Source organism: Sphaeramia orbicularis, chromosome 13 (assembly GCF_902148855.1).
Source record: "Sphaeramia orbicularis chromosome 13, fSphaOr1.1, whole genome shotgun sequence".
NCBI lineage: Eukaryota > Metazoa > Chordata > Actinopteri > Kurtiformes > Apogonidae > Sphaeramia > Sphaeramia orbicularis.
The window spans coordinates 3,128,908-3,156,487 of record NC_043969.1 but is presented as its reverse complement, the minus strand read 5'-3'; the positions used below and the strand labels follow the sequence as shown (position 1 = coordinate 3,156,487).

General features: G+C 40.4%; 1 protein-coding gene across 6 annotated transcripts; it reads right to left on the bottom strand.

Moving 5' to 3' along the window:
• Nucleotides 1-322: 322 nt before the first annotated feature.
• Nucleotides 323-18,493, bottom strand: LOC115431899 (NACHT, LRR and PYD domains-containing protein 12-like). 6 transcript variants are annotated; one of them, XM_030152593.1, is made up of 14 exons: nucleotides 18,454-18,493; nucleotides 18,091-18,228; nucleotides 17,768-17,887; nucleotides 14,503-14,622; nucleotides 13,299-13,522; nucleotides 11,028-12,819; nucleotides 10,226-10,396; nucleotides 7,732-7,905; nucleotides 7,091-7,264; nucleotides 5,360-5,533; nucleotides 4,009-4,182; nucleotides 2,279-2,452; nucleotides 1,086-1,256; nucleotides 323-931 (listed from the first exon to the last, which is right to left on the bottom strand). In XM_030152593.1, the coding sequence occupies exons 2-14, from the start codon at nucleotides 18,207-18,209 to the stop codon at nucleotides 919-921; spliced, it is 3,600 nt and encodes a 1,199-aa protein (XP_030008453.1). In that variant the 5' UTR covers nucleotides 18,210-18,228; nucleotides 18,454-18,493; the 3' UTR covers nucleotides 323-918. The 6 variants fall into 6 exon arrangements, with proteins under 6 accessions (XP_030008453.1, XP_030008458.1, XP_030008455.1 ...); XM_030152598.1 differs by lacking the exon at nucleotides 2,279-2,452; XM_030152595.1 differs by lacking the exon at nucleotides 4,009-4,182.
• Between the last annotated feature and the right edge of the window lie 9,087 nt (nucleotides 18,494-27,580).

The window sequence follows — 27,580 nt, the reverse complement described above, 5'->3', positions numbered from 1 at the left end:
CAAGGCCATACTTGGGCTCCTGCCTCCCTACATCTGCAGTTTAATAACAAGAAGAAATATTGAATCCTATTGTCTGAGATCAAACGAGCATTTGTTCCTCTTTGTGCCATTTGCCTGTACAGAGCTGGGAAAAAGGGCATTTGTGTACTCTGCTCCTTGCTCATGGAATATGCTGCTAAGAGACTGGAAACTGACTGAACTGTTCTCTCTGAATGCTTTTAAATCCAAACTCAGAGTGTTAGAGAACAACTCAATGACTTGCACGTGTTTTACATAGGTTGACTGGTCCTGTAAATTACTGTATGTTGTCACTGTATAATGTAACTGTATGTTGTAACTATGTGTTGTGCTGCCTCTTGGCCAGGACTCCCTTGGAAAAGAGGTTCTTAATCTCAATGTGATTTTCTTCCTGGTTAAATAAAAATAAAAAATAAGGTCCAGTTTTCAGGTATGAAGTGTAGTTCTTCATTAGTCCACAGGGTGGCAGCACAAAATAACTCAGTGCCATCCACAGAACACACTGGTTCACTGACTGCACATCCAATGAAAAACCTCTGGTCAGTTCCTTCTTTTTCAGCTCCTCCACTCCTCGGTGCTTCGTGGTTCCTCATGAATCCATCTCAGAGAATCATCTGGAAGGATGTTTCACTGCCTTTAAAGTCATATGATCGACCTAGGAGGCGGAGCTACAGGAAGTCTGCCTCACCTTCTGTGACATCATCAGAGGGAGGGGTGAGGAGTGGAGGAGAAGAAGTGAGGAGTGGAGGAGAAGAAGTGAGGAGTGGAGGAGAAGAACTGAGGAGAAGAAGTGAGGAGTGGAGGAGAAGAAGTGAGGATGTGCTGCTGCTTTCACATCTGTCGATCATCTGGACTCAGCTGATCCTCACACAGTCCAGATCACAGTGACTGTTCCACAGATCACCACTTCCATCTGAAGAAAGAAGAAAATACAAACAGATCAGAAAGAAATGTTTACGGAGACATTTCTGAATTTATTCAAACCACAGAGGAATCACTAAAAATAATCAAACAGACTTCTAATCATGGAGGTGTTCACCAAACCAGCACAAACTGACATTACTTACAGTTTCTCCAGTTTACAGTGTGGACTCTGAACAAGGTCCTCCAGTTCTTTAACATCTGAATCCTTCAGGTTGTTCTCACGTATGTCTAGTTGTATCAGATGTGAGGGATTGGACTTCAGAGCTGCTGCCAGATAAGAACAGCTGATTTTGGACAAACTGCATTTATACAACCTGAATAAAGAAGAAATGATGGAGATTAAAATTAATGAACATTTCAGCCAAATATATTTAGGTTTTCAACATGAATGTGAAATATTCAACATTCATTTCAACCAAACAGTTTTTACTGACTGTAATTTTTGTAGCTGACAGAAAAATCCAACATTAAATGGTGTCAACTATACAGTGGTTAGAAAAACTCTGTGAACCCTCAAAGTTTTCTGCATGAATTGCTCATAAAATGTGATCTGCATCTCAGTCACCAGTATAGACAAACAGAATGTGTTGAACCCAAAACCACACAGCAAATGGGGGGTTAAGTGCCTTGCTCAAGGGAACATCAGCCAAACACTCTCCACCAGTCCGGGGAATTGAACCTGCGACCCTTCGGTCACCAGTCGACTCTCCAGCCAATCCAGGCCACGGCAGCTCCAATCATGGAGGACAAAATGGAATCCTGAGTTTGTCAACATGTAAACATAGAAGTAAAGTGACTAGAGTGGCTTCAGAAACAGAAAAACCACCTTTTGGAAAGAGCCAGTCAGAGCCCAGAGCTGAATCCAATAGAGACGCTGTGGACTGAACTCACCAGAGCCATTCACAGCAGACATGCTCAGAATAGAGCTGAGCTGATGCAGTTGTGTCACAAAGAATGATCCCAAATGTCCCTGGACATTGTGCAGGTCAGATCAGCAGCTCCAAAAACACTGGTTTAAGGTTATTGGTGCAAAAGGAGCTTCAATCATTACATTCACTGGGACTGTTGAAGAGTTGTGCTCAATAAACACATGAAATATTAGTAGTGTTTGTGTGCTATTAGCTTAAACACATTGTATTTGTCTGTACTTGTGACTGACATGGAGATTAGATCAGATTTTATGACCAATTCATGCAGAAAACTACAACATTTCAAAGGGTTCACACAACTGTTCTTGGAACTGTAAAACAACAGAATGGATGTCAGTTCTGTTTGTTCATAAATGAGGTTCAGCTGCTCCTAAAACAGAACTCTATCAAACTAACAGTGAACTGACCACAGATCCTGTAGTTTACAATGTGGACTCTGCAGGAAATCACACAGCTCCTTCACTGATGAATCCTGGAGGTTGTTTCCACTCAGATCCAGTTTTATCAGATGTGAAGGATTGGACTTCAGAGCTGAGGCCACAGAAGAACAGCTGATCTGTGATAAACTGCATCTATTCAACCTGAAGAAAGAATAAATCCTACAGATTAAAATGTATTAATGATCCAGTCAGATGTGTCCAGGTTTTAATCGGTGACTTAACTCGACTGAACTTTACACTTTTGTTCAATCACTTTCTCATTTGTTTCAGTTCCATGTCTACAGAGTCAATGTCTTCTACAAACACACACACAATAAATCTGTCATGACTCTATTGTACTGATGGAGTGGATTCTGATCAAATGGACATCATTAAAGTTCAGATAATTCTATTTTCAGTGTCTGTCAGTGCATCCATAAACACACACACTGTTGTTTATGTGTCTGGTCATTTCAACGTACAAATTCACTGTATTGTTCGGACTCTAAGGTGCACTTAAAATCCTTTAATTTTCTCAAATATCGACAGTGTGCCTTTTAATCTGGTGCCCCTTATGCATTAATTCTGGTTGTGTTTACTAACTGATTTTATGTGGTACACGGCGCTCAAACATCTGTCCAAATGTTTTAGTGCGACTTTGGTAAGCTATGAAGCTGCACCGCTTGATGGATTGTCGGAGCATTAACTTCGTCAGGAGCCTCGCAGAATAATACGTAGTACTGTGCTTTAACATAATATTACAGTTAGGGTTACGTTTACGTCAAGAGGCCGGATGGCTTTTTCCACAAATCTCCGTCCCTACTGATCTGCGACTCCATGCGCGCCCATCTCACTGATCCTGTCAAAACACAAGTGAAACAAACTAATTCGGAGCTTGCCATCATTCCGGGTGGATTAACCAAAGAACTCCAACCGCTAGATATTGGTGTCAACAGGTCGTTCAAAGGTAAACTGTGAGCTGCGTGGGAGCATCGGAGGACAGAGGGCGAACACACATTCACCAAGACAGGGAGGCAACGCAGGGCCAGTTACGCCACTATCTGCCAATGGATGGTGGACGCCTGGGCTAAGGGATCAGTCTCAAGTGTCGACCGAGCTTTCACGAAGGCCGGAATCATCACTGAACAGCGAAGTAACAGCAACGAGACTGACTCGGATAATGACGAGAGGGATCCGGGCACGCTTGATGCAGAAATCGCCAACTGTTAAACTCAGAAACTGAAGATGAAGAATTTGATGGATTTGTGGAAGAGGAATGAACTGAAAAAGTGAGTGTATTGTTGTGTATTTTTATTTGGCTAGTGCTGGCTTCCCCTCTCTATTTCTGATGTGTTACAACTGAACAATGTTGAGAGTTATTGTGATCGTGGTTGTTGTGAGTTGAATAAAGTTTGACTTATCTGAATGGTTTGTTTGGCTTAATGCGCCTTATAATCCAGTGCACCTTATGTATGAAGATAGACCTGTTCGTTGATATTGTGCCTTATAATATGGTGCACCTGATGGCCCGAAAAATACGGTATATTTATTTTAGAAAATAAAATACAGGTATTTTGGATTTCATTTTGATATGTCTTATGAAAAGTTCTTTTTTTCTTTTTATTGTAAAGAGATCCTTCATATATTTGTTCTCATCTCTGATGAGGCTCTGTCGTTAGTAAAACATATAAACTCTAGAACAGTAACACTGAACTGACCCCAGATCCTGTAGTTTACAATGTGGACTCTGCAGGAAATCACACAGCTCCTTCACTGATGAATCCTGGAGGTTGTTTCCACCCAGATTCAGTTTTACCAGATGTGAAGGATTGGACTTCAGAGCTGAGGCCACAGAAGAACAGCTGATCTGTGATAAACTGCAGTTATCCAACCTGAAAAAATTGTCAGCGATGTAAATTAAATCCATTCAGGATCCAGTTCTATATGTTTAGGGTTTAATGGGTTTAATTTGCCATTGGAGCTGAAGTACTGTCCTGCAGTAAATGCACATCATTATTCCACCACTGTCACTGATGGAAATGTTTGAGCTGAATATTCACTTTCTCTCTGATGTCATATTAGTTGGAGTGAACAAACACTGAAACTAGGACTGCTTTTCTTTGGAGTCTTTCCACCTATACATCTGTAGTTTCAGTTCAGAACTCTCATCTCTGTTGTTGTTCATTTGGGAGCTTTGTCATTAATGGCTCATCTTTTCATGTGGGACAGATCATCACACTCATATGACTGGACTCCTCACTTTCTGGACCTGAACAATGACTGGACTTGTGGGATTTTCATCCTACAACCTTCAGACGTTCTACACACATAAAGGTGAACACTCCAGACTTACTTGTAGTTTGGACATAGTTTGGAACTTTCACCTCCGTCATTTTGGCTCATGCCGTTTTACACTCTTTAGAGTTTCTGTCGGATTTGATCTTTGGTCAATCACATGTTTAAAAAAGCACTTTTACAGCTTTAGATTCACTTCAGATTCCACAATTTCAACTTGATGATCATCTTGTCTATTTGAACAGATGCAGTATTTGATCATGTGTTGATTCTTTCTTTGTTGTCAAAACAAAGTAAACTCTTCCTCCATGTTGAACTGTTGTCTGAATACAGTTGGTGAACATTTGAACAACAGTGTCTTCCTGTTCTTGGTGTTCTTCAGTTTCTGTCAATTCTTTGTGTTTAGATACTGATGAATCTGTCATGACTCTATTGTACTGATGGAGTGGATTCTGATCAAATGGACATCATTATATTTCAGAGAATTCCATTTTCAGTGTCTGTCAGTGCATCCACAAACACACACACTGTTTATGTTTATGGTCATTTCAACGTAAAAATATATTTTCAATTTTCTTTCTTTTTTTTTTTTTTTTTTTTTTTTAAAGGAAATACAGTACAGGTATTTTGGATTTCATTTTGATACGTCTTATGAATTTTTTTTTTTCTGTTTTTGTAATTTCAACAAGTTCCTTCACATATTTGTTCTCATCTCTGATGAGGCTCTGTCGTTAGTAAAACATATAAACTCTAGAACAGTAAACGTGAGCTGACCTCAGATCCTGTAGTTTACAATGTGGACTCTGCAGGAAATCACACAGCTCCTTCACTGATGAATCCTGGAGGTTGTTTCCACTCAGATCCAGTTTTATCAGATGTGAAGGATTGGACTTCAGAGCTGAGGCCACAGAAGAACAGCTGATCTGTGATAAACTGCATCTATTCAACCTGAAGAAAGAATAAATCCTACAGATTAAAATGTATTAATGATCCAGTCAGATGTGTTCAGGTTTTAATCGGTGACTTAACTCGACTGAACTTTACACTTTTGTTCAATCACTTTCTCATTTGTTTCAGTCCCATGTCTACAGAGTCAATGTCTTCTACAAACACACACACAATAAATCTGTCATGACTCTATTGTACTGATGGAGTGGATTCTGATCAAATGGACATCATTATAGTTCAGATAATTCTATTTTCAGTGTCTGTCAGTGCATCCATAATCACACACACTGTTGTTCATGTTTCTGGTCATTTCAACGTACAAATTCACTGTATTGTTCAGACTCTAAGGTGCACTTAAAATCCTTTAATTTTCTCAAAAATCGACAGTGTGCCTTTTAATCTGGTGCCCCTTATGCATTAATTCTGGTTGTGCTTACTAACTGATTTTATGTGGTACACGGCGCTCAAAAATCTGTCCAAATGTTTTAGTGCGACTTTGGTAAGCTATGAAGCTGCACCGCTTGATGGATTGTCGGAGCATTAACTTCGTCAGGAGCCTCGCAGAATAATACGTAGTACTGTGCTTTAACATAATATTACAGTTAGGGTTACGTTTACGTCAAGAGGCCGGATGGCTTTTTCCACAAATCTCCGTCCCTACTGATCTGCGACTCCATGCGCACCCATCTCACTGATCCTGTCTAAACCCAAGTGAAGCAAACTAATTCGGAGGTTGCCATCATTCCGGGTGGATTAACCAAAGAACTCCAACCGCTAGATATTGGTGTCAACAGGTCGTTCAAAGGTAAACTGTGAGCTGCGTGGGAGCATCGGAGGACAGAGGGTGAACACACATTCACCAAGACAGGGAGGCAACGCAGGGCCAGTTACGCCACTATCTGCCAATGGATGGTGGACGCCTGGGCTAAGGGATCAGTCTCAAGTGTCGACCGAGCTTTCACGAAGGCCGGAATCATCACTGAACAGCGAAGTAACAGCAACGAGACTGACTCGGATAATGACGAGAGGGATCCGGGGACGCTTGATGCAGAAATCGCCAACTGTTAAACTCAGAAACCGAAGATGAAGAATTTGATGGATTTGTGGAAGAGGAATGAACTGAAAAAGTGAGTGTATTGTTGTGTATTTTTATTTGGCTAGTGCTGGCTTCCCCTCTCTATTTCTGATGTGTTACAACTGAACAATGTTGAGAGTTATTGTGATCGTGGTTGTTGTGAGTTGAATAAAGTTTGACTTATCTGAATGGTTTGTTTGGCTTAATGCGCCTTATAATCCAGTGCACCCTATGTATGAAGATAGACCTGTTCGTTGATATCGTGCCTTATAATATGGTGCACCTTATGGCCCGAAAGACACGGTATATTTATTTTTTAAAAATACAATACAGGTATTTTGGATTTCATTTTGATATGTCTTATGAAAAGTTCTTTTTTTCTTTTTATTGTAAAGAGTTCCTTCATATATTTGTTCTCATCTCTGATGAGGCTCTGTCGTTAGTAAAACATATAAACTCTAGAACAGTAACAGTGAACTGACCTCAGATCCTGTAGTTTACAATGTGGACTCTGCAGGAAGTCACACAGCTCCTTCACTGATGAATCCTGGAGGTTGTTTTCACTCACATCCAGTTTTATCAGATGTGAAGGATTGGACTTCAGAGCTGAGGCCACAGAAGAACAGCTGATCTGTGATAAACTGCATCTATTCAACCTGAAGAAAGAATAAATCCTACAGATTAAAATGTATTAATGATCCAGTCAGATGTGTTCAGGTTTTAATTGGTGACTTAACTCGACTGAACTTTACACTTTTGTTCAATCACTTTCTCATTTGTTTCAGTTCCATGTCTACAGAGTCAATGTCTTCTACAAACACACACCTGAACACATCAGTTCACATTTGATGTAAAATAACCTTCAACCAACTAAAGCCTTTAAACTTCACCCAGTGACTCCTCCTGCTTTAACTAGAACAGATGCTGTTTGTCATTAGACGACTGTCCCTCAAAGTACAATGAAAAAATACTAATGAGTTCAATCACTGTAGAACACATATACTGTGTGTTTCCTCTAGTTTTTCCTGCTTCAATGTTACATTGTAGAATAAAAGACCAAACCTTTGAGTGTGTGTACAGATAATAAAACATATAAACTCTAGAACAGTAACAGTGAACTGACCACAGATCCTGTAGTTTACAATGTGGACTCTGCAGGAAATCACACAGCTCCTTCACTGATGAATCCTGGAGGTTGTTTTCACTCAGATCCAGTTTTATCAGATGTGAAGGTTTGGACTTCAGAGCTGAGGCCACAGACGACCAGCTGATCTGTGATAAACTGCAGTATTTCAACCTGAAGAAAGAACAAATGATGTAAATTAAATCCATTAATGACACATTTTATTTATTTATTTTTACGACTGTCAAAATTAACACTTTAACTCAGATTAATCCATCATCATGATTAATCTGATCATAAATGTTAACGTCATTAACCCATCTGCAGCAGAATGACTGTGAACGTCTGCTCCAACACATTTGGGTCTGTTTGTCCAGTAGAGTTAGAACAGAACCAGCAGAACCCACCCATAAAAAACAGAACCAGCAGAACCCACCCATAAAGAACAGAACCAGCAGAACCCACCCATAAAGATAGAAGAGCAGAACCAGCAGAACCGACCCATAAAGATAAAAGAGCAGAACCAGCAGAACTGACCCATAAAGACAGAACCAGCAGAACCGACCCATAAAGAACAGAACCAGCAGAACCGACCCATAAAGACAGAAGAGCAGAACCAGTAGAACAAACCCATAAAGAACAGAACCAGCAGAACCCACCCATAAAGATAGAAGAGCAGAACCAGCAGAACTGACCAATAAAGAACAGAACCAGCAGAACCCACCTATAAATAACAGAACCATCAGAGCCGACCCATAAAGAACAGAATCAGCAGAACCGACCCATAAAGATAAAAGAGCAGAACCAGCAGAACCAACCCATAAAGAAGAGAACCAGCAGAACCCACCCATAAAGAACAGTAACAGCAGAACCCACCCATAAAGAACAGAACCAGCAGAACCCACCCATAAGGAACAGAACCAGCTGAACTGACCCATAAAGAACAAAACCAAACCATAAAGATAGAAGAACAGAACCAGCAGAACCGACCCATAAAGATGGAAGAGCAGAACTAGCAGAACCGACCCATAAAGAAACGAATCAGCAGAACTGACCCATAAAGATAGAAGAGAAGAACCAGCAGAACCGTATATTGAAATACATTGAAAATATACTGAATATATTGAAAGAAGGGCCGCACAACCTGTGAGCTCCCAAAGAATTAATTAACAGACATGAGGCCAGTCGGGCCTCGGCCCAAAACGTTACTTTCTTACTTTTTTTTTTTTTTTTTTTATTCCATCGAATGGTTTTGGGATCCTGCACACCCTTCATTTTCTGGATATGAGTGTCGATCACCTCTAGTGCAAATATATTCCCTTCTTTCTTGAGTCTGTTTGCTCAAGCAAAATGAAACACCATTAATACAGATAAAAAATTAATGAGATTTAATCATGAGTAATCCAAACTAATCCACAGCAACCCTGTGATTAATCTGATTAAAACTTTTAATCGTTTGACAGCACTATTTATTCTACGATCAATACAATATGTAAAGTACAAATACTAGATTCCTAAAGTCCTTCTCATTACAAGTAAAATGTAATTAAATGGTTTGAACTCATAATACTTAATGTGCAGGAAAATTGTTGCTGTCAGTGTTCTTTGATTTATAACTCAGTCCAGAAATGAAACAATTCATGTTTCAGTTTATTACAAATATTTCAACTCAACCCATCTGCTGATCTGTGGGTTTCACTGTATGTAATATTTACATTTATTCAATATTAGAAGATGATGTTCTTGTTTAATGTTCAATCCTCTGATCTGAGCTGAAAAGGTTTCAAATAGAAAATGATAAACTCAAGAACAGACATCTGATGACAGCTTTTCTTGGTGTTCTATTATTCTTTTACTTTGCGTTATCTTATTTTTATCAGTATTTGGTATTTCATCGTGGTGCTTTTACTTGACTGTATTAAAAGAACATCTTCAACTCATCATATGACGTAAAATAAAGGATGATGATGGGTTTGTGTGACAAAGGTTTGGTTGTTTAATGCTCACACATCTGATCATGTAAACGTGTGAATCTTACATTTTTAACATTTAAAGTATTTTTACAAACATCTCTTTCATCGTAGGTTTTCAGTGTCAGTTTTGGTTGTCTGAGATCAGATCAGGAACAGCTGTTGTTCCACTGGACCACATGGTGCTTCAGTAATTAGCACTATGGCCTCTGAGCAGAAGGAGGATTCCAGCACCAACTGTGTGTACCTTTGTGTGTGAGCGCTGCATGTTCTACCCCTGTCTGCATGGGTTCTCCAGGTTCCTAACATCCTCCTTCTTCATAGTTTCAATGGGAAATCCAAATCCCTCATAGGTGTGAATGTGAGAATGAATGCTTGTTTGTGTGTGACAGTACTGCAGTGAACAGGGTGGACCCCACCTTCATCTATAGGTAAGCAGGATCACCTCTGGCACCCCCATGACCCTCAAGAGGAAAAACACATGGATGTGTTTGGACTGAACAGTAGACAGTCAGTGAACTAACCTCAGAGTTTCCAGTCTGCAGTTTGGACTCTCCAGTCCAGACGCCAGTTTCACTCCTGAATCCTGTAGGTAGTTGAGACTCAGATCCAAAAGTCTCAGATGTGAAGGATTAGACTTCAGAGCTGAGGCCACAACTTCACAGTCAGTCTGTGAGAGTCTACAGTCAGAAAGTCTATAAATACAGAATTTACAGGAAATTAATTATGAACACATTTATTGAACATCTGAGTCTGAACAAGGTCAGGATATGGTGTTGTGTGACACCAGTTTAATGAACAGTTCTAAGGTTTAAAAAAGACAAGAAAACCAGATGAATAAAATAGACGAGTATAAAGACAGATGGAATGACAGCTTCCAAACAGTAAAACCAAACACCCTAGATCTGCCCCTAGTGGCTGGATGTAGTATAGTTCAGACTGTTCTCCTGTTCTATGGGACTTCAGACAAACTACACAGTCAAAGTATACATCCAATAAATGTTCATTAGGCTGATATTTATTAAAGAAATCATTTGACTAATTACTTAGATTTGAATAAGTTACATGATGATCTTAAAATGAGTGATCGACCGCTTCAATGACCAATCAGTGTCAAGAATCCCTCAGAAACACAAACACAAACCAATCAGTCATCTGGTGGGTGGACCTCACATCCCAGTGTCTCTACTCCATTGACTCTGATCATACAACCATCATGGCAGTTCCCATATTTCACTTTGACATAAACACAAGACAGAGGGTCATGTGATCCATCTTTAGATTCAGTCTATGATTCATACTGTTCATATTCTCATCAGTACTTACATGGCCTCTCTGCAGTTCCTCACAGCTGGGATCAGTCTGTGTCTTCCTTCAAATGATGTGTTGTACTTCTGCAGGTTCAGTTCATCCAGAACCTCCTCTGACATCTGCAACATGTAGGCCAGAGCTGAACACTGGATCTCAGACAGTTCCTTCTGTGATCTGTTCTTTGACTTCAGGAACTCTTGGATCTCCTGATGGACTGTTTGGTCCTTCATCTCCATCAGACAGTGGAAGATGTTGATGCTTCTGTCAGGACATATGTCCTGAGTGTTCATCTGCTTCAGGTTCTTGATGACTTTATGGATGCTCTCTGGTCTGTTCTCCTTTGGACCCAGCAGACCTCCTAAAAGTCTGTGGCTGGACTCCAGACAGAGGCCATGAAGGAAACGAACAAACAGATCCAGGTGTCCGTTCTCACTCTGAAGGGATTTTATCATGACTTTACTGAGGAAAACATCCAGGCTGAAACTGACTGTGAAATACCAGTACATGTTTGTGAAAGCTGAGTCTCCCAGAAACCTCTTCAGAACCTCTGTGTTGTTGCTGGTGTAACAGTGGTAGATGTAGACTGCAGCCAGAAACTCCTGAACACTCAGGTGAACAAAGCTGTAGATTGTTTTCTGGAAGATCCCAGTCTCTGTTTTGAAGATCTCTGTACAAACTCCTGAGTACACCAAGGCCTCTGTGACGTCCAGACCACACTGATCCAGGTCTTCTTGGTAGAACATCATGTTTCTTTTCTCCAGTTGTTCAAACGCCAGCCTCCCCAACTTCAGAAGGACTTCCATGTCTGCCTTTGTCAGCTCTTCTAGACTTGTTTCATGTCCTTTTTTGTACTTGTTGTTCTTCCTCTTTGTCTGGACCATGATGAAGTGTGAGTACAGGTCTGTCAGGGTCTTGGGCAGCTCTTCTCTCTGCTCTGAAGTCAACATGTGCTCCAGAACTGTAGAACTGATCCAGCAGAAGACTGGGATTTGACACATGATGTGGAGGCTCCTGGATGTCTTGATGTGTGAGATCATTTTGTTGGACAGATCTTCATCAGTGGATCTCTTCTTGAAGTACTCCTCCTTCTGGTCATCAGTGGTGAAGCCTCGGACCTCTGTTACCCTGTCCACACATGAAGGAGGGATCTGATTGGCTGCTGCAGGTCTAGATGTTATCCAGATGAGAGCTGATGGAAGCAGGTTCCCCTTGATGAGGTTGGTCAACAGGACGTTGACTGATGACTTCTGAGTGACGTCTGAAACAACCTGACAGTGGTGGAAATCCAGTGACAGTCTGCTTTCATCCAGGCCGTCGCAGATGAACAGCAGTTTGCAGACGCTGATCTGCTCTGCTGTGACCTTCTGTAATGTTGGATGGAAAACATGGAGCAGCGTCAGCAGACTGTACTGCTCATCTGAGACCAGGTTCAGCTCTCTGAAGGACAGCGGAACCACCAGACTGACGTCCTGGTTTTCTAAACCCTCGGCCCAGTCCAGAGTGAACTTTAGCACCGAGAAGGTTTTTCCAACTCCAGCCACGCCGTTGGTCAGAACCACTCTGATGGGTTTCTGCTGCTCGGGTAAGGCTTTGAAGATGTCCTGACACCTGATTGGACTTTCTTTGATGATCTTCTTGGAAACTGTCTCCAGCGTCCTCACCTCATGTTGGGTATGAACGTCTTCACTCTGTCCCTCTGTGATGTAGAGCTCAGTGTAGATCCGGTTTAGACGGGTTCTACTTCCTGTTTCCTCAGTTCCTTCAGTCACACATTCACATCTGCTCCTCAGACTGAGTTTATGTTCAACTGCAACCAGACAACAAACACTTGAAATAAACACAGCTGGGTCAAAACATCTGTTCTCATCTGTCAGTCAATGTTAATACTATTTCATATTGACAACAGTTTCCAAATGACAAACCCTAGACCTGTTACTATGGAAACCACTGATCAGACATGGATCTGATTTATACAAACAGGAATCATTCCAAAGCAGTTTTAACAACACGGACAAGATGATTGTCACTGACCAAATACTGAATAATGGGATTGAATTTACAGAGAATCAGTGAGTTACTTTGACCATCATCCTCTGTAAAACATTGAATTTGATCAATAGGAAATAAAATCAATATTTCAGTTGATCATTTCCAACATTTGATAGAAAATGTAGTTCAGTCTAATGCAGTTCAGATGTTCTTTGTTGTGCTGCTCAGTCAGTGACAGTTGAACACATGTTGTGTTTAGTGAAGTGCAGACATGTTCAGACAGATGTCCAGTCTTACTTTGGACAGAGCTGTGGATCTGCAGCTCAGCTCTTGTTCTGGATGTTTCTTCACACTGGGGACAGGAGGAGTCTCCTGAAGAACCAGACTGGTCCCAGTATGAAGTGATGCACTGTCTGCACAACCAGTGTCCGCAGCTGGTCCGGACCGGATCACTCTGGACCTTCTGACACAAAGAACAGGACGCTGGGTCCACCTCAGGAACATGAGTCCTCTCCGTCTCTCTGTGGACATCAAGACATTGTTTAGAAGAAGCTTCTTCAAAGTTCTTTCAGATCAGCTGTTCAAAGGATCACATCTACACTCACAACTCTGTGCTGGCTCAAGGACCTGGTCTGGTTGGGGATCAGACCCAGGACCTTGTTGCTGAGCGGTGCCAGTGTAAACCACTGAGCCGCCTCAACTCACAGTCTGTCTGAAAATGGCAGCTGGAAGGAATGATGAGCCTCCATTTCAGCTCACATGTCCAACCCAATGCACTGCTTGATTCTTTTGAAGCCCATGTTCAGTCAAACCCACCAGACCTGTGACCCAACAGCCTTAACCCAGCGCTCGGGTTCTGAAAACAACCCAGCATTTCTAAGTGTGTCCACACCACACAGAGGACTTCCATCTAAAACTGCTCTGGTCTTACTGGTCTGTTTCAGAGCTGATTCTCACACAAACATGTGTTTAATGTTCATTCAAATGAAGAAAACACTTCAAGCAGAAAAACAGGCTCTTAGTGTCTGAACCTTTACACACATTTGGTTCAGGATTGAACATCTTTCTTTTTGTCACATGTGAGTGAGTCTCATGTGTTTTACAGACTTTAAGGCTGTTGTTCATCTCAGAGTCTCCAACATCTTTTATTCACAGCAGCTGGAGTCCACATGAGGAGTTTAGACCATTTCACTAAAGCTGGACTGGAAACTGTCAGTTCTACTCACACACCTGAGTTTGATTTGAACCAGTTACTGACAGGAACTGATCACATTTGACCTGCAAACTTCATCAATATACAAGCAAGAAGAGTATTAACAGTAATAGTAGAGGACTGTATATGATCAAAAACACACACAACTATGAACGTAGAGGGTTCAGACTAATGGTTGCAGCTGTCAATCAAGACTTCAATTACATTAAAAATTCTTCTGTCAGATGAATTCATACATGTCAAATAAAGATCAGAAATAATGTCTCATCTGTAGAAACAGTCTCTTACTCTGTGTCTGAAGGTCCAGGTTCACGACTAAACTCTGGAGGACGCATCATGGACCAGTCACTCTTCATGGACAGACATGTGGACACTGGAGACTCTGCTCTGGGTCTGTTATACTGACCTCTGGAAACAACACAAGTCCAACAGTTGGAATGGACAGTATGTTAGTGTTATTCACATCTGAACACTTCATTTTCTATCACCTTTGGTTATTATTCATGTGTGTTTTTATTCTGTCTGAAGGACACATTTGGACTTTAAAGTGGACACATCATGTCCTGTTCTGTCTCTACTGTTGTTGAACCAATAAAGTCCAACTAGAATCAGTGTCTCATGTTTGTTGAACTGTGACAACCTGTCAACTGGTAGTTTACGTCCATGTCAGAACACGTGAAATAAACAGATGCCTCCAGACTGACCAGCTCTGATTTGATTCAGACTTTATGAAAACTGTTATTAATCCTAGTAAACATCAGAAAAACTGAGCCTGATATTTTCATTATTTATTGAAATATAATCAGCCACAGTAGAACCACAACATGTGAAATAAATGTAAAAATTGGACAGATATGATTTGCTCAGATGTGGAAATACACCAGGACCAAACTGCTCCTGGATCCTAATAAATACATAAATAAATCAAAGCTTTGATGCTAAAACGACACATTAGTGTGAGTTTTCATCTAGTTGTAACTTGGTAAAGATGCTGCTGTGGATTTTCTTTTCCACACGTTAAAGACATCTTACACTTTAGACCAACTTCTTGTCCATGTGTCCTTTAGTCCTTACCTCTGTCTGTTACTAATTTAATGGCATTGACTGTCAATTTAAAGTGTGTTGTATCCAGTGTTGGGAGTAATGCATTACAAAAGTAATGCATTACAGTAACAGATTACTTTTTGCTGCAATGCAGTAGTGTAAGGCATGACTTTTGTAATGCATTACAGAAGTAATGCATTACAGTAACAGATTACCTTTTGCTGTAATGCAGTAGTGTCAGGCGTTACTACTCAATTTTCAGTAATATTTTACTCAGTACATGTTCAATAGTACTTGTGTTACAACACACTTTTGTCCATAAATTAATTACTCAAATAAAAAAAAACAAAATAAAACTGGAAGACTGTGAGACCTGAAGGAATCCAAAATGTGTCTACAGTTCTATTTCCTGTTGGTGTTCAGCCAATGGGTGCAGACGGCGGAGGACAGTCCACTGTCCACATGGACGTCTGCTCAGTACTAAACCTAACTCTGCTTTAAGGCTCCAGTAATGCATTACAATTCTGAGTTAGTTTAGTTGGATTTCCAGCTCATAGAATCATCAGAAAACAAAGAACCAAACAACATGGTCAAACTAAAGTTTTCAGTGCTCCAAAAGGAGTGGGAAGAAGTCTAACTTATGGACTCCACCCCCTAATGATTACATTAATTCTGCTTCCACTGCTTTAACACACTTTTTTTCTATATATTTGTACAATAACACATAACATCCATACAAACCATTCACATACACTTCTTTTAGTCACCTCACACACAATCAGATTTGAATAATCAAATGGTTTTAATATAAACTAGAATATTTATATGCACTTTAAATATTTACTATAAATACAATCATTAATAACTGTGATAATATCTCCTAGTCTGAGACAGTAATATTGTAATGTAAGGAATTACTTTGAAATACCAGTAATCTGTAATGGATCCCAGTTTGGAAGTAACTTGTACAACACTGGTTGGAACAGCCAAATGCATGTCAGTTCTTCTGTCAGACACTGTGGTCCACAGCCCCTCCCTCTGCAACTTCCTGTTGCACTCATCCTGTTTCCTGCGTCTGAGTCAATATAAAACTGAAGGACTTTTGGAGTTGTCTTTACAGGGTAACAGAGTTGACAGGTAGAGTTGACATTTGTGCTGTTTTCGGCCCTAAAACCAACAGAACCAGAACACCACATGGCATTTTTACACATAGATTCTTCTACATATCATATTGTAGCGGCTGTTTGTCACCAAATTTAAACGACTGAAAAGTCACTGAACTGAAGACTTGAACAGAACTCAAATAACCACTAGATGCACCATGGGTTTAGATGGATTCCAAGGGGTTTATTTTCAGTGTTTCTGCAGGAAAACAACAACCAAGGCCTTTCTGCTGTCTCTCCTGTTCAGACTGGACTGGACTGGACTGGACTGACTGACTGGTAGAAAACCAGAGGCTCACCCAGGTGCATGATGGTCTAAGTTGGTGCTGCCTATTTATACCCAGGTGCCCACGGTCTAAACCAATAAGAAAACACAAAACAAAAAGGAGCTAAATACTAAAGAATGAAAGAAAGAACCATGAAAATCCAAAAATATATGTTCAATATGAAACAAACAAAAAGCAAACAAACCAAAAATAAACAATTAGTAAAAAATACTAAATTACTGAACAAAAAAAGTCAATTAACTTTGAACCCAAACTAAACAGACAAATAGCTCCTACACATATATAAAGTCAAAGTCACATTGAAAGTTATTTATAAAGATATTGTTGTAACACAGTTGACATAAAAGTGCCATAAATACACACTTGACTCCCACACTACTGTATATGAAATAACTCAGAAAGAGGAGACAGAACTTGGAGTCTTTTCAGTGTTTTCTTCAGGAGGAAATGACATCATGTGGAGCAGGTCATGTGATTTGGAATAAACACACTTCCTTCACAGGTGGTTTTGTCATGGGTAACTGAGATGAAAGTAATTTCTGACACAGATACAATTTGTTACTTTTCATATAAAATTTGATATATTGCCAAAAAAGAAATATCTGTCATGATTATCTCAACTAAATAAAAAGAACACAATCCAAACAGTTTTTAACTTAGTTCATTTTATTATTGTTTATCTAATTAGAAGGTGGTTGTTATTAAATTTGGACGGTTCTTTAGTTGACATTTTAGTCTATCCAGTCATTTTATTAATTATTTATTAATCATTTATTAATAAATGATTGCTTACATCACTAAATAATTATGGAATTTTTAAAGACATGATCATAATGAACATAAAAAAAATGTATTTTTTTTAACTTTTCATCCAGATGTATGTAAGATCTATCCCAAGGACTTCCACAGTCCCTCAGTTCTATATTGACCCGTCTGCATCGAGGCCTCTGTCAAACAGCTTTAATATGAGTTCAATGTCACAATAGACTCTGGATGTGAAATGAAATCACTGCTAAAACGTGTCCTGCAGATCATTTGAAAGAATAAACAGTCTCTTACTCTGTGTCTGAAGGTCCAGGTTCAGGACTAAACGCTGGAGGAGTCATCATGGACCAGTCACTGTTCATGGACAGACATGTGGACACTGGAGACTCTGCTCTGGGTCTGTTATACTGACCTCTGGAAACAACACAAGTCCAACAGTTGGATTGGACAGTATGTTAGTGTTATTCACATCTGAACACTTCATTTTCTATCACCTTTGGTTATTATTCATGTGTGTTTTTATTCTGTCTGAAGGACACATTTGGACTTTGAAGTGGACACATCATGTCCTGTTGTGTCTGTAGTCAAATATTAAAGGTGTGTGACAGTGGACTCACTGTGGATCAGAGGGTCCTGGTTCATTACTGCCCCCTGGAGGTTCCTTTATGGACAAACCCCTGTTTGTATCATGGGAAAACTCTGCTCCGTCCTCCTCTTCATCCACACTCAGACTCATCCTGTGAACTTCAGTCAGTCTGAAAGGACAAACAGTCAAACTACTGTGAGCTCACCTCACTAAAACACTGTGTTCATCTGTCACAAACACTGACACAACAGGAAATAAGCCAGTGGACACAGAGTCCAGTAAACCTAGTGGACACTCAGCCTGGAAGGGACTCCATCCATGTTTACAGTTCCAATCCACACCCAGAAAACCCACAGAGACTAGAACAGGAAAATGATCTGAATGTCAGACTCACCCTGAACCAGACGTCTTCTGTTCATCTGTCAAAATGGAGTCTGAACTCTGAACACTTTCACTTTCACATGGAACTGGATCAGCTGTGGACTCCTCCCCCTGCCTCCCCCTCCCTCTCTGCATTTACTGGAAGTCATGTGCACTGAAAAAAAACAAAAAAGTAAAAAAAAAAACAAAAACAAACATTATTCCGGCAACCGGGGTGCCGAAAAAATACTGTTAAATAACGGAAAATAGCCATCTGATAAAAATACAGTAATTCTTCATAATTCAAATACAGTTTTTTGCCCTAACTTTACATGAGATGTTGCATATTTTTTGGACTTCTTCATGTTTAATAAAGAATATTTACATGTATTAAAACAATCCAATTCCCTATAAATATATATATAAATAATTTTCAGTGAGACTCAGTTGTCCAATCCACTGATAAAAACTGTATTTGAACAGTTTATCAGTGCTTATACATGTTAGACATTCACAAAAATACATTTATTCAACATTTTGGTTGTGAAACCTCCTGTAATTACACAAGATATTTGTCAATGAACAAACAAGTCTGGTTCAACTGACAGAACAAATACTTCTGTTAAGGTTAATTGCCAGTAATTTTATCTTGTTTTATTTATTTTACAGTATTAAACTTTTAATTAACAGTTTAACCTCATTAATAGAAAATTTGTGGAATTATAATATATTTGCAAATGTATTTTAATTGCATTTTTCTGCGAAAAAAGAAAAAAATTCTTTTAAAAAATACAAATTTTATGGTTATTCACAGTTACCGTTTTTTCATGTTATTTTCCATTTGACATGTAAAATCAGTCTGTTTTTGGAATTTCATTGATATTTTCCTGTGTCTTGAAAATACAGGAAAAATGTGTAAAATAAAGAGTGAAATTCTGTTCAATGACAGATTGTTTTTACAGTGTGTTCACTCTTTGCTGACACAGTTTCAGTGTGAGGCACATAAAACCACCACAGGATGTGTTTGGTGTCATTCTGCTCCACATTGTAGGTTAATACTCAGAACTATGAAGTGACACATCTGCAATTCTAGAATAGACCCAGAACAGCCCAGGAAGTGTTTGATCTTTTAGATTGTTCTAAGTGGACCCCCTTCTGCTCATTCTGTCAGATTCAGGAGGTCAGCTGGAATGGTTCTCCACCAGTTCTGAACCAGTTCCCAGAGGTTCTGAGAACCTGTTGGATGTTTTCCCTTCACTCTGTGGTCCCACTCCTCCAGACCACGTCATGTGGGTTCAGGTCAGGTGGACGTGGAGGCCAGGTCATGTGACGTAGACTCCATCGCTGTGTTTGTTGAACAGACGGTTGAATGTTCAGTCAGGGAATAGAAAAGAATAAACAACAGAACAGACAGACTCACAGTATCGCAGACCTGACAGAACATCAGCCAAATACAGCTGGGATACAATATACAAACTTCTTCCAACTACTTTTGCAAAATTCAGACTTGCACGTAGTTGAAGATAGATTCTGTTCATTTAAATTTTTTTTGTTTTTGTCTCATTTTGCTTTGTTTTGTTTTATTCTCACCCTTTGCATGTTCTAAATAAATAAATAAATAAATAAATGTAGCCCCATGGGAATTCTAAGTTGATTTCTTAAATGCACATTTTTGATTTCATTGTATTTTTTTTTTAAATTTTTATTAAAATGTGAATATTACTATGTTTAAAATTTTGAAACATTGTGTATGTGTAAAAAGAATTATTTGTTTTAAAAAATCGTTTACCTGTTATATTGAGCCAATCCGAGTCGGGAGGAAGTGACGTGTGAGGAGAATGCGGAAGAGAAGGGGAGAGACATGTGGAGTGGCAGAGGAGCAGGAGGCGGAAAAAAGAGTTGGCAAAACGCTAATTTGTGGCTGTAATGTGGAAATGTTCAGAGACTACCGGACAGTGAGTCACTTATGGACATTCTGTTGTGTTTATGTGGATTTTCTGTGCTTCATGTGGAATACTCTAGGATGCTCTTTGGTCCAGGACACAAACTGTATTTATCAGGAAACATTCACATGAAGTTTGTTCCATAAATGTGGACTTATTGACCTTCAAAGTCCCTCCGTCTGATTTGAACGTCTTCACTCATATTTACTCGGACAATAATTGAACATGAGCTGTATTCATGACATCATCATCATGTCAAACTAAACTCGGATCATTAAATGTCACAGAAATCCATCCACTGTTACGAACATCAGTGTTTCTGATCCATGGTTTAATGATCCACATCAGAACATGGATTTATTGGTTCAATTGAATGGATTAATATCAGTGTTTTCATTTGGTTTCTCAGAGGGTTCAAAAATAACTCAAGTGCATTTATTTATTTGTTTGTTTGTTTATTTTCCAAAGGTTTAATGGACTTTTTTACATCATCAATATGTTTCTGTTTAAATAATATATAACTTTTGTACACCTTCTTCATTTATTTTCATTGTTTGCATATTTCCTAGTTACGGAAGCGTATTGCATTCAAAAAAAAAAAATAATTTCGGCTCTGTTTTTCTGAGTTTATGAGATGCTGTTTTCCAAAAAAAAAAAAAAAAAAAAGCTCCGTTTTTCTGAGTTTATGAGATACTGTTTTCTGGAAAAAAAAAAAAAAAAAAAAAAAAAAAGATCTGTTTTTCTGAGTTTACGAGATACTGTTTTCTGAAAAAAAAAAAAAAAAAAGCTCTGTTTTTCAGAGTTTTCGAGATACTGTTTTCCGTAAAAAAAAAAAAAAAAAAAAAAGCTCTGTTTTTCCTGAGTTTACGAGATACTGTTTTCCGGAAAAAAAAAAAAAAAGCTCTGTTTTTCTGAGTTTACGAGATACTGTTTTCTGGAAAAAAAAAAAAAAAAAGCTCTGTTTTTCTGAGTTTACGAGATACTGTTTTCTGGGAAAGAAAAAAAAAAAAGCTCTGTTTTTCTGAGTTTACGAGATACTGATTTCTGGGAAAAAAAAGAAAAAAAAAAGCTCTGTTTTTCTGAGTTTACGAGATACTGTTTTCCGGAAAAAAAAAAAAAAAAAAAAGCTCTGTTTTTCTGAGTTTACGAGATACTGTTTTCCGGAAAAAAATAAAATTGGGCTGTGTTTCTCTGTGTCAGTGGGACAGTGGTTCCTGGTCCAGGCAGGAACTCCTTCTATCTGTGCTGCTGAAAGCCTCTCGGGGGAGCGTGAAGTTGTTTCCGTTCTCGTAGCCGGTTCCGGATCATGGAACTAGTTTCGTTTACAGAAATCAGAACCAAGCCCCGCTTTGTGCACGGATCAAACCCTTCAAGCACACCGGCGCTCGGAGCCTGTAGTCCTGCTTCCTGACAGGACAGGACGCGGTGATGGGAGTTGGCATTAATGACTACTACCACTACTAGGACTCCTGCCATGGGGCGGGTGTCCTGTCCCGGTGCGTTGAGCTGACCAGGTGAACCAGTGTTTTCCATGGCTGGTGATCTTGCTCCAGCTGCTCTGCGTCCTCCATGGTAACTCCATGTTGTTGGAGGTCGCCCGCAATGACGTTGAGCCATCGAGTGCTTGCCTTGTGGTCGTTTCCAGTCTGCGGCCTTTGGGTCAAACTGAAGGATGGCTCTTGTTGGATGGTCAGGAGGGAGGCGGAGGACATGACCGAACCAGCAGGGGCGACGTTGCGTGGCCAGGCTGGATGCTTTGGGCTGGTGTGTGCGGGCTCCAAGCACCTGATTGGAAACCCGCTGGGGCCACCTGATGTTTTTGATGGTTCTGAGAGCCCTGCTATCAGAGCCATCTATTCTGGCAGCCAGAGTCTGGTTTAAGGGCCATGTTTCCGAGCCATAGAGCAGGATGGAGAGGACGGCAGAGTTGTAAATTCGGAGCTTCGTCCTGCGTGAGATGGTCTGGTTCCGCCACAGTGGTTTCCAGAGAGACTGCAGAGCTGATGCTGCCAGGGCTCTTCTGCGGGTAATCTCTGGTTTTAGGTCCCCGTTGTCTGTCACCATGGACCCCAGATACACAAAGCTCTTGACAGGTTCTACAATGTCATTACCAAGCTGCAGGGGAGGTGGATCCGGCCCATCACCGACATGCATGAGCTTGGTTTTTGTCCAGTTCACTTGGAGGCCAAGCTTCTGTGCCTCTTCACTGTATCTGCCCAGAGCATCTGTCAGCTGACTGTAGGATGTGCTGAGCAGGATGGTGTCAGCAGCGTACTCCAGGTCCTGGCATTAATGAAGTCAAATAAAATGACATTCACCAGCATTAAAGAAAATATACACAGCAGAAGAGTGCAAATGTGGATTCATTTATTTGTCAGACCTGATGGAAAGCATTAGTCAGAACTAGATCCGTGGAGGAGCGTCTTGGTGTACCGGTTCACGCCCCCACCCCCATAGCTTTCCACCTGGACCTGATGGAAAGCTGTCCGGGGGTGGGGGGGGTGAACCGGGACACCATGTTCTTTAATGCTGGTGAATGTCATTTTATTTGACTTCATTAAAGGTCCCATATTATGCAAATCTGACTTTGTGACAGTTTTCTTATAGTAGTGTGTGTTGCAGTAGCCTCATTATGAGGTTGGAATTTGAAAACTGTCTGTTTCCTCCCTGCCTTGCTACACCACATTTAGTGAAAATGCCTGCTCAAACGGCCGAGTTTGAGTTGGGTCCGCTTATGACGACATAAGCGGATTTAACTCCTCCCCCTGACTGTGCCCCCACCCTGCATGAAAAGGTGAGCCCCACCCTGGCAAAGTACCTCTTGGACAACAAACATGGCGAAGGCGAGACACGCAAGTTGTGGTGTTGTTGGCTGCACACACCAACACGAAAGTTTATTTTTGCTCCCCACTTCCGAGCCTCTCCGAAAAAAGTGGCTGGATTCTATCTGTGATGGTCATGTACCAAACAACATTCCGAAACGCTTGTATGTGTGTGCCCGGCATTTCACGGACGAGTGTTTTTCGAACATGGGCCCATACAGCTCCGGCTTAGCACAAAGACTCCGAATCAAGAAGGCCGCAGTACCAATGCTTCATGACCCAAGTACAAGTGTGGGAGATGTAAGTTCTTATCATTATTTTGTATCTTTACTGCATAACCCTACATTACGGATAAGCTGGTGGTTGATGCGTATGTCTAACGTTAGCATGGCAGCTAACATAGCTCGGTTACTGCTGCTAACGTTTGCGTCCCCGTTAACATGCAAGAGCTGATAATATCAAGAGACATTCAACAGAACTACTTTGAACACGGGCCTTTTGTGGTTGGCATCAGTAGAGTTAGCATCAAGCTTGTTAGTAGCTGCCTGCATTAGTGGCGGCAGGCGTCTTTCCGTGTCAGGTCCACAAACCCGACACAACACCGCCGTTTTCCGTCGGGGCTCAATCACGCCTCAAGGCAAAGAAAGCCAGTGTTTGGAAAGACGTTCTGTCTGAGACATATGTATTGTAGACGAGAGAGGGGCATTTCAGACAGGTGACTTGTGTATTCAGAACAGATAAGTCCCGTCCCGACGAGCCATGGCTTCACAGTCAACATTAGCGCGTAGTACCACTAGCGTAAGCCGCGTCCTCTCCCAGAGAGGGGAGGGGGAGTGGGCGTGGACAGATGCGTTCATTTGCATACCCGGAAGCAGGCCCAGAAACAGCCTGTTCTGAGGAGGGCTGGTGAGAGTGACTTTTTCGACCGCTGAAACGCCGAACAAAGAATGATTTTGGGGCAAACAAACTTAAATACTATGTTTTTGGGCTTCTGAGACCTATATGACATGACTGAAAAATAGCATAATACGGGACCTTTAATGCCAACTCCCATCACCGCGTCCTGTCCTGTCAGGAAGCCGGGCTACAGGCTCCGAGCGCCAGTGTTCTGTCGAGTTGAGCTGCTCCGTCCACCCGCACCTGTCCGGCTTGCACACCAGGGAGCGGATACCTGGACTTGATGAAAAGCTATAGGTGGGGGGGAGGGGGACGAACCGGTACACCAAGCCGCTCCTCCATGGATCTAGTTCTGACTAATGCTTTCCATCAGGTCCGACAAATAAATGAATCCACATTTGCACTCTTCTGCTGTGTATATTTTCTTTAATGCTGGTGAATGTCATTTTATTTGACTTCATTAATGCCAACTCCCATCACCGTGGTCGTTCCCTCCAGGAAACTGGGCTACAGGCTCCGAGCGCCGGTGTGCTTGAAGGGCTTGATCCGTGCACAAAGCGGGGCTTGGTTCTGATTTCTGTGAACGAAACTAGTTCCATGATCCGTAATCGGAACCAGTTACGAGAACTGAAACAACTTCACGCTCCCCCGAGAGGCTTTCAGCAGCACAGATAGAAGGAGCTCCTGCCTGGACCAGGGACCACTGTCCCACTGACACAGAGAAACACAGCCACATTTGAGTTTTTTCAGAAAACAGTATCTCGTAAACTCAGAAAAACAGAGCTTTTTTTTTTTTTTTCCGGAAAACAGTATCTCGTAAACTCAGATAAACAGAGCTTTTTTTTTTCCGGAAAACAGTATCTCGTAAACTCAGAAAAACAGAGCTTTTTTTTTTTTTTTTTTTTCGGAAAACAGTATCTCGTAAACTCAGAAAAACAGAGCTTTTTTTTTTTGGGGGGGAAAACAGTATGTCATAAACTCAGAAAAACAGAGCTGAAATTTTTGTTTTTTGTGAATGCAATACGCTTCCGTACAATCCAATTACCTATCTATAAATTTATAAATAAATAAATAATTTTCAGTGAGACTCACTTGTCCAATCCACTGATAAAAACTGTATTTGGACAGTTTATCAGTCCTTATACATGTTATACATTCACAAAAATATATTTATTCAACATTTTTGTTGTGAAACCTGTAATTACACAAGATATTTGTCAATTAACAAACAAGTCTCGTTCAACTGACAGAACTAATACTTCTGTTACTGTTAACTGTCAGTAATTTTATCTGGTTTTATTTATTTATTTTACAGTATTAAACTTTAAATTAACAGTTTAATCTCATAAATAGAAAAGAAATATTTGTGAAATTATCATACATTTGCAAATGTATTTTAAGTGTATTTTTCTGTAAAAAAAAGAAAAAAAATTTATTCTAAAAAATGGAAATTTTATGGTTCTTCACAGTCAGTTTTTCGTGTTATTTTCCGTTTGACATGTAAAATCACAGTCTGTTTTTGTCATTTCATTGATATTTTCCTGTATCTTGAAAATACTGGAAAAATGTGTAAAATAACCAGTGAAATTTCTGTTAAATGACAGATTTTTTTTTTTTTTACAGTGCAGTTGTTCAGTGTGAGTCCAGCTGATATTTGGATCGGATCAACAGTTTGACAGCTGAACCAATAAACGCCTTCATTCTGTTCTGATGCTTCATGATCCTTCAACGTCTGAGCTTCTGTTCACAGATTTTATTCACATGGAAACACCACTTTATTCTGATCATATTCTGACTTGTTTCTGAAAATGCTTCTTTGTCAGAATAATCCACAGAGCTCTTCACTCTATGTCTTATACTTGTATTAAAACAGCAGAACAACATTTATACTGAAATAGGACTTTTTATGTGTAAAAATCAGACTTTGATTCCCTGGTCATGATCCTAAAACTCCATCCATGGTCGACTGAACAGTTGAATTGTGGGTAAAACTGAAAGATCTCCAAAGCCACATCCACATGAGGTTCCATCTCATCACGTCCAACATGAACCAGTAGGGCTGTGTATCAGCAAGAACCTGGAGATACCATACAAATCACAACACTGGGATCACGATATGATATATCACAATACTGTTAAAAGGCAATTTTTTTATTGTTTTTTTTTTTTTTTTTTTAAAAGATTATTTCCTGGAAGAATTGAATTCCAGCAGAAATCTGGACAAATACTAAACACATTTTTATTTGATCCCAACAGGATCTAATGTTCTATCACCAAATGTTCCAACTGTGTTCAAACTGAAATTGTGTTTTCCAGACATTCCAGTTTCAGATCCTGTCCAAATGTTCAGATTCTATTAGTTCACAACTAACATCAGAACAGGATTTGAGTTCAAGTCCAACAAAGGACCCAACATTATTGAATAAAAGAGTGTGAAATAAGAATAAATACAATACTAGAACTGCGAGCAGTTATGAACGGGGGCCAAGCCTCCCCGCCCACTCGGACCCCAGGCCCCACAGAGCCCACGGAAGTCAGCCCCGAAGGACGAGGGTCTGGGGCTGAGCTGGTGGAGGCTGGGCCCCGTTCATAAGGGTTTACAGTTGGAGTTAGTATTCCACCGTCTGAGCCGCTGTATTCACTGGAATGGGACAAATGCACCAGTAGAGTGGAAGGAGGAATGTGTGGGACTGGGATTAGTTGGAATAGATTACACTCACGTTGACCAATCATTACCAAACTTTACAGCTGGTCTCAGGAGTGACCCCACATCATACTCAACAAATTCCATGGAAATCGGTTTAGCCGTTTAACAGATAGAAATTTCTCATGTTTGCAGCACTCAGTAGAGGCCAACATTCACAAAATTCAGCTCATACCCTCAGAGTAACATGTCAAAAAAGTATCTAGCATTTGGTGTAGATAGCATTTAAGTTGTCTGAGATATGTAATAGTTAACATTTTTTTAGCTAGCTACAGAAATGTATTCATTTGTAATTGTCGCATGTTTCGACTGAACAAAATTCTTTTGATAACTTAGTAACATGTCTATGGGAAGAGCGTACATGCCAAGATTCACACAGATCAGATAAAATCCCAAGTAGGAGTTTCAAAAAGTAGGTTTTCCAGTTTTCAGTTTTGCCAGGAAAAAAGTCCTCCCCCAAATCTGCCTGACCACGCCCATGTGATTCAACTGTACTCAGAGAATCTGAGGATATGAGGTTTTTTAATGTGTGATACACGGTGTGGGAGTTATAGACCAAAATGCATATGCCTTAGTTATATGGCCCCCTGCTGGTGGACATATATAATTGTTTGCGTCTCAGTTCCGTGCAGGGGTCTGGACCAACCCTCCAAATGTCAGCGCTCTACCATGTACGCTTTAGGCTGCAGGAACAGTTGGAGCCGGATTCCCTGCATTCACTGGAATGGGACCAGTGCATTAGGAATGCAAAAGGAGGAATGTGTGGGACTGGGATTTGTTGTAATAAATTATGCC

What these genes read in the sequence shown, in the direction of transcription:
- LOC115431899 (XM_030152593.1), bottom strand. Translation starts at nt 18,209, where the DNA reads ATGAGTCTGAGTGTGGATGAAGAGGAGGACGGAGCAGAGTTTTCCCAT. An exon ending in CCAGGACCCTCTGATCCACA is followed by an intron (nt 17,888 to 18,090) that starts GTGAGTCCACTG and finishes TGTTGTTTCCAG; the next exon opens with AGGTCAGTATAACAGACCCA. An exon ending in TGTAAACTACAGGATCTGTG is followed by an intron (nt 7,265 to 7,731) that starts GTCAGTTCACTG and finishes TTCTTTCTTCAG; the next exon opens with GTTGAATAGATGCAGTTTAT.